The sequence below is a fragment of the Vidua macroura genome, chromosome 3 (assembly GCF_024509145.1).
Source record: "Vidua macroura isolate BioBank_ID:100142 chromosome 3, ASM2450914v1, whole genome shotgun sequence".
Classification (NCBI taxonomy): Eukaryota; Metazoa; Chordata; class Aves; order Passeriformes; family Viduidae; genus Vidua; species Vidua macroura.
The window spans coordinates 94993981-95007453 of record NC_071573.1 but is presented as its reverse complement, the minus strand read 5'-3'; the positions used below and the strand labels follow the sequence as shown (position 1 = coordinate 95007453).

The 13473-nt window shown below is 37.7% G+C and overlaps 1 protein-coding gene across 4 annotated transcripts in view; it reads right to left on the bottom strand.

Moving 5' to 3' along the window:
• The window catches only part of ERICH1 (glutamate rich 1), a 76245-nt gene that overhangs the window by 51612 nt on the left and 11160 nt on the right, over nucleotides 1-13473 (bottom strand). For all 4 annotated transcript variants that reach the window (XM_053974277.1, XM_053974274.1, XM_053974276.1 and 1 more), the window contains exon 2: nucleotides 9225-9419. In XM_053974277.1, the coding sequence (XP_053830252.1) occupies nucleotides 9225-9419 (195 nt within the window). The remainder of the gene's footprint in view (nucleotides 1-9224; nucleotides 9420-13473) is intronic.

The window sequence follows — 13473 nt, the reverse complement described above, 5'->3', positions numbered from 1 at the left end:
TAGGCTGGAATATGACCCTGTTATAGCTATTTCTCATTTTTATTGCATACAAGTGAGACTACAACCCCAAAACTCTGACAATTCCCAAGGAATGTATACACCTCGTTATCTGTACACAATAACTTTCCCCTTCACTGACTAGCAAGACAAGCATCTATAAAGACAGGACACAAATCCTGGGCAAGAGTCATCTCCTTCAAAAACCTTAATAAACTGAAGTGTACCAAAGGTGGTATCAGTGACTATCTGTACATACCTTGAGCATCCTCCTGAACTGTGGTACTGAAAAATAAATACTTTTCCTGTTGATCAATGTGAACACATCAAAATGTCCTTCAATAGCATGAACAAATCCAGTGAACCTAAATACCCACCCATTCCTCAATGTATACTCATTTTTGTTCAGACAATATCCAAGTTCCTGGACATCAAACTATTTCAGTCTATAAGGTACAATAAAGTAACCTCAGGGACATGGGGTGCTACATAATGTACAAACATCCTCAGTTCCCAGGCTGACTTAGCACAACCTTGCCTTGCAGTCTCACACACCCTAGAGTGCTTTACACAAAGACAGAAGCTTTTAGTCTTCTGTGCAATTGGAAATATGGTCCTGTTCCTTGGAGGGTGGAATTCCTACTGCTTGACTGCAGTTTTCAACAGTATTCTCTCCCTCAATACTAGAGAAGTCACACTGGGTGGAAAACAAACAAACAAAAAAAACCAGATGCTACCAGCCACTATAGACTCTACCTCATTATCCTTACTTTATTGGAATAAACAAGGGCAGTCACTCATGCCACTTCTTGGCATAAGATAAGATATATATTCCTTCCAAATATTCTCCGTATTTTTCTAAATACAAAAAAATAGTTTTCCGAATGACTTTCGGATATCCAGTTATCTCAAATACACTGTTATTACTGTCATATATTTCATTAGCACCAATACATGTAACAGAATGCTGAAAAAGCTTTTTCTTCTGCAAAATTCAGAGTTGTGAAAGTTTATAATTCTGAAGATGTCTGCTATTCTTTATGGAAGGACAAATTCCCCTCTTTTCCAGGTAAAATGTTAAAGTTCTATTCTAAATTGCACAATTACATACATTTAAACAATAAAGTGATAAAAGAAAAAAGTCTTTTAATTAAAGAGATACATGTTGTCCTCTGGCTCAGAGAATCCTTAAGCAGCAACTGTTGGAGAACATTGTGGGGAAGCAGTACAATACACTTATTCCAATCCTCCTTTTTATAATATTGATGGTCACAACATTGTGCAGACAGCAGTACTGAATTTTTTTATTTACCTTAATTTCTGATACTTTATTCAGTTTTGTTTATGCAAAACCAAGCCCACTATCCTTTGACATTCAAGCAAAGCATGTTTTCACTTCATTCCCGGGGTATTACTTTTTAGAGTCCTAGCCATACAACAGATGACTGCTCCCAGTTCTTAGGGTGTATACCACTTGCGCCTGGCAGCATGTTGAAACTCAAGCTAGTTCATAACTACCTTTCTTCTGATACTTCACATTCCCAGAAGTTCTTCAGTTCATTGAAAAGAGAAAGTGTAGATTACAGAGGATACTAAACTAGAGCACTGAAAGAAGAAAATGAAATGAGAAAATCCTCAGAAGTACTTCCTCATCATGGTGTTTTCCTTCAGCTTTCCTTCAAAAGGAAACTGAGGTCTATAAAGACATATTACAAGGCCCAAACTTGGGATGGGAAATTAATAAAAAACAAGGAACAAGCAAGCTCACATTTATTTCCCTCACTACCTCCCACATGTACTCTAACTCTTAGATTTAGTTATTTTTTAGACACGTAGAAAGGCTCTATTATAGCTAATTTTATTGGAGACAGCACTTACCATTATAACTCAGCTTCAGTTTCACTACATTAGGAGTGGCAGACATTTTTTGTCACAGAGAAAAAACTGGTTAAGTACAAATCCTTCTTACTCTTTCTCACTCATGATTTGGGAAGACGTTTTTGCTTTTTACCTATGAACCATTAAAGTAATTTACATTTCCTTGGAAAAAGTAATGAAAACTAAGCATAAAACAAAGTGAGACTAAAGCATGGAAAAACCACTTATCGAGGAGAAGAAGAAACAGAACGCTTTTCAGACATGAATCTGGCTACAAGCAGACGGTGGAATTAAAATTTTGCTGTTTTCTGAAAGTTGAATATAGGAGGTAATGATGAAACAAATTTTACAGCTAAATGGTATATCCGTCCCATATATGTCCTGGTATATTAGTATATGCAATATTTTGATTAGATGTCTAAGATTTTGAGCTGTATAAACAGGAATATAAAGCTATCTTAATGCTATGCTAGTACCCTACTCAATTACTTCTCCTGCTGCAGATCTTATTTGTTCAACACACTTCACAAAAGCCAAATATATCCCTGTTAATCAATCCTTAAAAAAAAAAAAAAAAAATGCAACAACATTGAATCTAAAAGGCCATGCCTAAGTTGCAATTATTTAATTATCCTCACTGATGAAGTGATTATGTCATTACTGGAATGTACCTGAAACAAGACCAGAAAGTAAATAGATGTGCTCATAAGAGTAAAAGCATACAAAATTTAAGGTTTTAAAGCTTTTGCCCCTCTAAACTCACATTTTCTATTCCATAACTAGAAGTTATTGGTAACAGTCCCTTCTCATTTGTATAAAAAGCAAAGCAAAGCAGAAAATATTATAGAAAAGTATTTGCTCAGAACATAGTTCAGTACCAAGCTCACATTATAAACATTTCCACTTTTCAAATTGTTAGAAGGTAGAGTTGATGGGAAACACAAGTAGAAAGCAACAGCAGAAAATATGGGATTTGACTCTAAATAACTATGATTTTGACAACAGCTGCTTAATTGATAAACTCCCCAGTGTAAACTGGAGCAGGAGTGGTGTCTCACACAACCCATTTTGTCATCAATGCATTGAAAATTATTTCAAACAAGGAGTCAAGGCAGACAGCAGGAATGCTAACACAGAATTGTTATGCTGCAGTTCTATTCAATTTAGTCCTATCAGCCATCTCTAGGTGAAACAAAGCTTTTTTTATCAAGTTCTTAAACAAGCCATTTTTCCATTTCCTTTACCAAGATAATTTGTTTTCCTGCAGTTGACCAGTTTAGGTTTAGAGCTTTTTAACACCTAGAGCTAAAGCTGGCATTTTCTCCTCTACATAGGCAACTGTTAGATGAGCTACTAACGGAGCTCAGTGAGTAGCTCACAGAGGCCAGCACTCCCTAGGACAGCTAAGCTGTTTGCAATGAGCATATAGAAGAGGAGAAGGAGTTAACATAAATACATAAGAACACTGGAAAAGGAAGGAATCTGTCAATCAGCAGCAAACAACCACTCCAAAACCCAGAAAAAACATTGCTATAGGAACTGAAGACAACAAGAGAACTGTTTCTGTCACAAACAGAAGTTACAGATATTATACATGCAACCCACTCAGTCTGAACAGAAAGAAAGGGTTTTTTCTTTGTTTGTGGGATTTGGATTGGTTGGGTTTTTTAAGCTGGGTTTTGGAATTTTTTTCCCTTCTCCCCTCAACCCCAGGTTTCTACATTCCCCTAAAGCACATAGCTATACTGGCTTGTAGTGGCTGGGGACCATTTTTACCACAGCCACTAGGGGCTGGTATCTTCAGTTAAATACTCTAGTCCTGGATACATCTGTCCCATTTGCACAGCATAACAGCACTGTAATATACCATGCAATGAGAAAATTTTTAAATCCTTGAGAAAACACTATAAGAGTGTGTGACAACATTTTATTGTATAATAATTATAATCTCCATTGCTCTTTAGCTTATTCACAATAGACAGCTTTTCAAAGTAATTAACTAAAGCAAAGCTGAATTGTTTAACAAGTCTCTAAATTTGTTTATTGCATTAAGTACTGCTAGAATTCAATTTCTCAACCATAAGCACTTCATCAATTTGATCAACTAAAAGGCAGGGCAGCTCATGCATATTTTTTAGACAAGTTTTGTCTTCTAGGCATTTCAGTCACTAGTTTAAGTTTTCTACAGTAAAATGGCTGCAGGAAGACAGGATTTGTATGAGGAAGGACACAGACCTGGAGTCCTAGGGATGATTTAAATGCAGTACACTGTCAGCATCAGTAACTTCAGTGGGACAAATAAGGAGAACACAAAACAATCACACAGTTGTACTGAATTTTGACATAGGATAACAGTGCTGGGATAGGTCATATTTGATAAGACATTCACATTTCTATTTAATGAATAAGTAGTAAATCGTGTTTTGTCCATTTATATAGCATAACATGGATTCCAGCTTTTTTAGAAAACTAAGAGCTATTACTAGCAACAGCTTAGTAACATTCCTCACTATTTCTTACTTAAATAAATGAAGAAGAAGGAAAGTTTAAGTTATCTCCACAAAAATCCAAAATTCTGGCTAGGCTCTCTGCATTTCAAATTACTTTTTCAGAATTAGGGAAAAGGCAAAAATCAAAAGTGGCACAGCACGATTTATACTGACATATATTTAACCTGAATGCAATTATCCTTCAGCAACTCTGAAATTTTCATTTTTATACGGAAGATGCTAAATACTGATCAGTAAATTCCAAGTCTTATAAAAAGTAGTTATAATTCTGACCAAGAAAAAGGTCAAAGGCTAAGGAGGCCATTTCCTCGTACTAGGAAAGGTTGAAGGAGCTGGGCCTGTTCAGCTTCAAGAAAAGATGACTGAGAGGGGACCGACCTCATCAATGTGTGTAAGTATCTAAAGCATGGGGTGTCAGGAGAACATTTACAGGCTCTTCTTGGCTGTGCCCAGCAATAGGACAAGAGGCAGTGAGCAAAAACTGATGCACAGGAAGTTCCACCTGAACATGAGGAAGAATTTCTTTACTGTGTGGGTGACTGAGAACTGGAACAGATTGCCCAGAGAGGCTGCGAAATCCTGTGCCATGTGCTCTAGGATGACCCTGCTTGAGCAGGGAGGTTGGACCAGATGACCCACTGTGGTCCCTTCCAACCTGACCCATTCTGTGATTCTGTGAAAAAGTCAATTCTACAATTAGCAAATCTCTAGTTAGAAGCATGCAGGTCGCTTTTGAATATATACTACAAAGCTATTAGAAATAATTACTGAGGTTTTAAAATATCAAGAGAAAAGTAAAGAAATCACAGAACTGCAGACCTCACAAGAAACATTTTTAATTATATTAATTCTTGTTGCAAGTAGATTTGGCCCTAACAAAGGTCAAAAACTAACAAAACGAATTCTCGGGACAGAATTTAGCTGAAGCCCATAACCACCCGAGCAATTTCTATTTTGAAATGCTCAGTCTTTTGCCAGATACTTTTTTTTTTTTTTTTGTGATACAGCAAGTTTTAAAGCATTTTTAAGACACCATAGTCACAAAATATCCTTTGTTCAGGGAAAATTTCTCATATTTTACATGCTTTCAACTCTCCATTTGCTCTCTTTTAATGCTTTGCCTTCCATAAGAATCAGGTTCATTACCTATGTGGAACTTTTAAATGGTTTAAGGTAATAAAGATGGTAATCTAGACCTCCTTTAATTTTATGCTTAAGTAGCAAAAAAATCTTGTATTATATCTTTTGAAATTAAGAACTATAGCTCTTGCAATGGGTGAATCAAGTTCCTCAAGGGGGGAAATATTTAGAAAGTAATTTCTAATTGTTCTGGGGGATAGGAATCCCCACTTTGGTTACATTCATTTTCTTACTATGTATTTTGGTACAAAAGAGAAAAAAAGTCTGATTTACAACAACTATAATTCAAAGGGAAGGTATATCTTACTATTTATGCTCTAGAACTAAAATTCTGCACACAGGCAAGTGCTTTGTTTTGTTTTGGATTTGTTATTTGTTTGGCTGGTAGGCTTTTGGTTGGCTGGGTTTTTTTTGGGGATCTTTTGTAGTTTTTTTTTTTTTTTTTTTTTTTTTTTTGTGTGTGTAGTTTTTTTGTTTTGTTTTTAGAAAATCCAAATTTGCTCTCTTCAAGCAAAATGATATGACTACTCTTCTTCTTTGGGGTCCAGAAGAAGCATGACACCTCCACATATTTTCTCCATGCCTAACAGAACTACCACCTTCCTGAAGAAAACACAAATACCATTCAAAAGGCCTCTCCACATTAACAAACGACAATGTCCCTCAGAATTTGCCTTCCACCTCCAGTTATTCTGGGTCTTATTGTAAGCTTTGGTTCCAGAACTATGCAAGGAGCTTTATGGGATAACCTTTTCTGATACCAAATTATTAATTATCCATAATTAAATGAGGACCAATCATTAACATAGGTCCTGATGTTCCATCTTCTTAAACATCTGAACTTCAATCTGGTCTCAAAAAAGTCATGTAAATGCAAATATTTACAGGATATAAAAGTATGATCTTAAAAGCCTGTATCTGGAAGGACAACAGAGACATGCCCATAAAATTTTAAAGGCAATGCTGCAAACTGCATTCCAATAAAGATCAGAAACTTGCAGGTGGAAGGTGGTGACAGTTTAGCTCAGACAAATTGGTTATGGTATTTTCACAATCTGAGAGTAACTGTTAAAGGCAAATAAGAACATTGTGATGAGTTTTACAGTAAAACCTGTTATTTAATGCTAGAAAATACTTAAGACTAAGTTTATTTTAAAAGAAATTCTCAACTTTTTATTGACACTAGATCATTTTAGTAGTATTTTGTAGGACTGAAATAATAAACTTTCAAACTATGAAAGAGTTAATATCTACAAAAAAACAAATGCCTTATTTTCCACTGTTTCTTTCAATTAGCCATCTTTGACTACTGCTACTTAAATCATCAGCTGTCTTGTAGTTATGCCTATAATCTTTGGTCTGTAAGTAAGAAGTCACTTAAAACAGTTTATGATCAAAAAATTCAATCAATGCTTTTACAATTTTCCTTCACCAAGGCCACAGTGTTTATAGCTTAAACCTTCTACCTATCTCTAAACATGTACTTTCAGTGTCCAATGGTATAAAATCACCACATGTAAATGCAAGAGCTCATTACATTTAATTAAAATCACAACCAGAAAAGAATGGTTCTGTGTTGGTTTCCCAGATGGGTAATTCTTTTTTTCTTATGAGTTTATCACATCAAGGCTTTTTTTTTTTTTTAAGTACTTATATGTTGAATTTGAAAAAAGTCAGAACCCTTTCTGTACTACTGTGGCATTTGCATGCCTCCAACAGGAAACAAACACAGTTATAGTTTGCTGTTAATTTCAAAACCAGGCTTGTTGCTCTGCCTTGAAAATCCTAAATATAAACCTGTTCTTTTTACTCCACGTTTCCTACCCCATAAACTATATTTTCCCTGTATTAGGATTCTGAATAAAAAGCCTTCATTACTTTGAAGAATATTGCAATAGGAATCAGGTATAAACAAATCAGAGGAGCAATAAATCACAAGGTAAAATAAATTCTCCCCCTCACCTCCCATTTCAGTGGAGGTGAGGTGCCCTAATTTATAAGGAATGGTATAGATTCACTACAAACAAAGACAGTTTTAGCTTAAGAAATTACTCCATAGTTGGGTATAATTAGCATACCTTTATCATAGAGCAGAAAAATAGCCTGTTACTTATTTTGAAAGGACCATTAGTTACCAATTTTATCACATATCGTTGTACAGAATAAGTTTAATGCTTTATCAACCTTTTGAAAATATGCTTTTCATTACTGACTACACAAAAGAAGTACCAGAAGTACTAATCTTGAAAACCAAATTGTGTATAAAACATATAGAACTACAAAAGTTGAAATTTCCATGCAACCTTGTATTATGGTAAAGGTGTGCTGGTTTTGGCCGGTGTAGTGTTAATTTTCTTCCCAGTAGCTGGTATGGGGCTGTGTTTTGGATTTGTGCTGAGCACAGGGTTGATAACACAGAGATGTTTTTGTTATTGCTGAGCATGGCTTGCACGGAGCCAAGGCCTTTCCTCCTTTTTGTACTGCCATGCTGGTGAGGAAGCTGGGGGTGAATGGAAAGAGACACAGCAGGGACAGGTGACGCAAACTGACTGGAGGGATATTTCAGACCAAGTGATGCACACACTGACACACAGACTTGACCTCAGATCTGCCTTGTCTGGTTAATTAAATTAATTTAATTAAATTAATTAAATTAAAATTAACTTGCCTGGTGTCACTGGACTGTTGGTTGAACCTGGTTACTGTGAACAGACATTCTGCTGCTCTTTGCCAGGCACTGTGGGACTGCTTCTACAGTGATGACACAGCTCCTGTGCCTACCTTGTCCCAGCTAGCCTTCCTTCACCTTCCCTTTGCTGCTCTCCCAGACAGATCTGAGCTCAGTCAGGCATCCTACCACATTTTCTTCGTTTTCTGCATGTCAAAATAAGCCATTCTTGTGCTTTGAGAGATTATTCTGGAACCAGCTCTTCAGAGCTCCTTTCAATTCAGACCAATCCTCTCATTGATCCTAGCAAGCAGATCCCTGAACAAGATAAACATCTGCTATTATGAAGCACACAGTTCTAACCCTATTAATCATTCTGCTCACTTCTTTTTGGACATTATTCTCCTGCCCCAGACCACATCCACAACTAGTTCTTCCCTGTGAGCTACCTCATTTTCCAGCTCCACCTCTTGGCACACCATTCACATTCTACAACTTATTTGAAAAAAAAAAAAAAAGACTTTTACTCACTTGTTCAAATATTCATGTGCCATGTTCACTGCATAAACACACACAACATAATGCTCTTTTCCAAGAAACTAACATAGTCTCTAAATTAATATTTGTCTTCTGATGGATCTGTGTTCCCCATGGGGTTTCTGCTGCAGCACAAGGGCAGGAATTCATGTATTCCCACCAATCTTCATCTGCATCTCTAACAGCTGAGCAGAGCTATACCAGTAGAAGTCATTTTATCAGTATTTAAGAGACATTACATCAAAGACAGTTACAGTTTACACTGAACTTTCATATTTGCTACTGCTAAATGCTGCATCCAAGCATATACACCAAGACTATTTCTTGACTTTCACAGGACCTCAAGTGTTCCAGGTATTAAGCACCACTAGCCCTAGTACTCAAATTCATCTGTTGGTATCAATAGATGAAAAAAAACAACATACTATACTGTTCTGAAATAAAGCAGCTATATTTAAAAGTATATCATCATAAAAATGACAACACAGTCTCACCTTGAAATGATTTGCAGGGTGTAGTAGTTGATGTGCTAGCATCTGCTGATGAAATCTGAACATTATCCAAATTATTTTCTTTAGATTTTGATCCAAGATTTTCAAGAACGACCTCCTCTTCTCTACTTGAGGTCTGAACAAGAGAAGATGATGAAGTTTCACCATAGAGTCGCTTCAGTAATTTCGCCAAGAACACTGCAGGGTAAGAAAACTTTTCTTAATAGGAAGAATTACAGTGTTTTAAAAATAATTTAAGACTTCAGAAACCACAACAACTAATTGATACGAGACAGTTTCCCTCATATTCCATGGAAGTCTGTTTTGAGTAGTCTCTACCTCTCACAGGTGAAACTGAAAATAAACAAATTTAAGTTCAAAACTTGAATCAGAAAAACAGCTTTAAAACACCAGAGTTCACTAGCAAGGGTACATTTAAAGTCTTCTATTTGACTACATTTTGGCAATAAATTAACAGTACTTTAACAGATTAAACACACATTAATTTTTAAAACAAGAATCTTTCTATGCAAGTGTCATAAGGCTGCTCAAAATGCAGTTCTCTTCTGGCACAGAGGCACCGCAATTGAATTACTCATTAAAATCAGTAAGCTACAATGATTTAATCATGCAGAAAAAGCAAGAGGTAGAGAGCAGCAGAAACACATGGTAACCAGTTATTTCTACAGAATTATCAGTATTCTTATACGCCTCTTCTTCTTATGGGCCCATTTCTGACGACACCGACAATCTGCTATGAGTTAGTCAAATGCAAGTATCATTTGATTAAAGAAATATATGCAAATAATCTACTTATTAACAAAATCATTATCTTTTTAATATATACATGTACCCTTCAATAACTTAAAAAAGACATACTAAAGTATAAATTGTTACTAAAAGTTTTTATCTATTGCAAAGCAACATCTCTAGTTTCATGAATTCTATGCGGTCAAGGGGATATGGCAGTATGTGGGGGTGGGAAAAAAGACATCTGGAGAAAAATGTTATCTATGCTGCAACCTCAGATTTAATATACATTCTGTGGACACTGCACAAGCAACCTGCTGCAGATTCATAATAAAATAATTCTGCCAAGAGAAAAGAACTTAAATTGTTGTAAGAAGAATGCATCCCACTGCAGCTTATCAGAAAAACATTTTACCATCACATAACTTGTCAATAAATTACTTTACAACTGGAAAAAAAAAACCTTCATCCTTGAACCACCAGTCCTTGACAGAGAAACTGTACCTCCAGTGTACCTTGGCAGCTATGCTTTCCCATGTAAATGCTTAACTACGTGAGAGAATGCTTTGCTATGGGCTATGATTACAGTTTCCAGATAGACAGATATGAACAAGTGACTGTGTGTTTTCATAAGGTTGCCTTGCTGGGTTGGTCTACAGCTAGAAAGACAAAAATCCACAATTACTCTCCTCAGCTAAAGAAAGTAGAGGGAAATAACAAGTGTAATGAGACAAAGTTAACTGCCTTTTGCAGATCTCTGACTCTTAAGCAAGTTTTCCAAGAGGTTTATCCTGAATCCTTTCCCCAAGTGCTGCTACTAACACTACAGCATTTTAATAAACTACAGCCATTACTAAATGTCATGGCTTAATGCCAATAGGCAGTCCAGCTGCTTGTTCACTTTCCCCCACATGGAATAGGGGAAAGAATCAGAAAGATAGGATTGAGACCATTCATGAGTTGAGGTAAAGACAGTTTAATAGGTAAAGCAAAAGTCACGCACACAAGCAAAGCATGGAATTCATTCATCACTTCCCATGGGCAGGCAGTGTTCAGTCATCCCCAGGAAAGCAGGGCTCCATCACATACAATGTTGACTTGGGAAGACAAATGTGCCCCACTTCCTCCTTCTTCTCCCAGCCCTGTATGCTGAGTATGACACCATATGGTGTGGGATACCCCTTGGGTCAGCTGGGATGAGTTGTCCCACCTGTGTCGCCTCCCAATCCCTTGTGCACTCCCAGCCTCCTCGCTGGTGGGGTGAGGTGAGGAGCAGAAAAGACCTTGACTCCATGTAAGCACTGCTCAACAATAACAAAAATATGCCTGAGTCATCAACACTATTTTCACCACAAATACAGAAAACACATCACCATAGGAGATGTTTTGAAGAAAATTAACTTTAGCACATCCACAACTAGTACACAGATTAACATTCAAGCACTTGTACTGAGTTGTAAGAAGAATGCATCCCACTGCAGCTTATCAGAAAAACATTTTACCATCACATAATTTGTCATGAGGGAACTATTGTATGTACTGAGGGAACTATTCTTCCAAAGCAAATGATCATTGACATACTGATAAATCTAGATATGCAAATATAACTCCAAATCTGCTGAGAAGAGCAGCCTCCTCAAAACTACACTGGATTTTATGCTTCCCACCTTGAAATCTGATATCCCTAGTCGTCTCCCCCCCAAATTACATCACGTTTTCCTTTCCATTTTTAAAATTGAGGGACTATATTCATACACACAATAGCATTACTTCAGAAAGTAAGATGAGACCTGCTGTGATACATTCATTCCTTCTAATTCCCATGGGGAGCTCTCCCTATCTTTAATACCTTTGCTTGAGAAAGCAAGCTGATAGAATGCCCGCCTTGGAGGGTATAAATACTGAGGAGGTTATTCTTTGATAAAAATCTCTTTTGCTCAGAACGAAGTATCTAGATCAGGAACAGTGATAGAGTCACAAAAGCAACATCCACTTGGCTGGAGTTTTCAGCAGACACTGGAAGAAGCAGCAATGTGTGGAGTGAGGGAGCTCTTTACTGCCTGCAAAGTTTTCACATCTGTATCAGAGCATCTCAGCAATTACACAGGTCATCTCTTAAGATAACAAGTAATTTCCAAAAATCATAACAAAATAGAAGTGAGCAGTGTTGACACGTAGATATTACAAGGTCCTCATTTGAAACCTGATATATTTCAAGCCTTCTGAAGACAGCAGGAAGCAATGAATCCCAGAAGTTCACCTTCCTCAGGTGAATGAAGAATCACAGAATCAGGTGAGTTGGAAGGGACCCACAAGGATCACTGAGTCCAACTCCTGTCCCTGCACAGCACCACCCTCAAGAGTCACATCATGTGCCCAAGAGCTTTGTCTAAATGATTCTTGAGCTCTGTCAGACTTGGTGCTGTGACCACTTCCCTGGAGAGCCTGTTCCAGTGCCCAACCACCCCTGGGGTGAAGATATACTTTTACTGATATCCAACCTAAACCTCCTCTGACACAACTTCAGGCCATTCCCTTGGGTCCTGTCACTGGTCACCACAGATAAGAGATCAGGGTCTGCCCCTCCTCTTCCCTTCACAAGAAGCTGTAACAGCAATGAAGCCCCCCTCAGCCTCCTCCAGGCTGAACAGACCAAGTGCCCTCAGCCATTCCTCATACGGCTTCCCCTCAAGGCCCTTCACCATCTTTGTAGGTCTCTTTTGGATGCTCTCTAATACCTTAATATCTTTCTTATATTGTGGTGTCCAAAACTGCCCCCAGCACTCAAGATGAGGCCACCCCAGAGCAGGACAATCCTCTTGCCCAGCTGGCCATGCTGGGCCTGATGCCCCCCTGGACAGGGTTGGCCCTCCTGGCTGCCAGGGCACTGCTGGTTCATGTTCAACTTGTCATTGACCAGGACCCCCAGGTCCCTTTCCATGGCAGCGCTTTCTAGAATCTCACTCCCCAGTCTGTCTGTACAGCCAGGATTGTCCCATGCCAGGTGCAGAATCCAGCACTTCTTGAACTTCCTGGTGACTGCTCAGCCCTGTTGAGGTCGTCAACAGCTCCTCCCAGTTTTGTATTGTCTGCTGATTTGGTTAGTATCCCTAGAATCGCCAGAGAATGCTGAAAAAACCGACTGCCTTATTTTGAACTATTTGGAATGCTAAGTATATTCTATTCTGAATAAAAAATAAAATAAAAATCTACCTGCAACCCAAAACCTTTTGAACAAAGTAGTCCTCAGTATAAGTGACCAAGGAAATTAGGCCCTGAAGAATACCCATTCTGCTATCCTCAGCAGCTTTGCATGCTCCAAAGCAGCACTCTGCTCTGCAATTAAGCCTCAGAACTGAGCTACCAAAACATTTTTCAGATGACAAAGGAAGCTCTTTCCAGAGGGTTTTATTGCTGCAATTATTTGAAAAAAAGGTATCGTGTGATATCCATAAGCATTGGCTCAATCACAGGAGAATGGTCTTGCTGATGCTATAGAGCA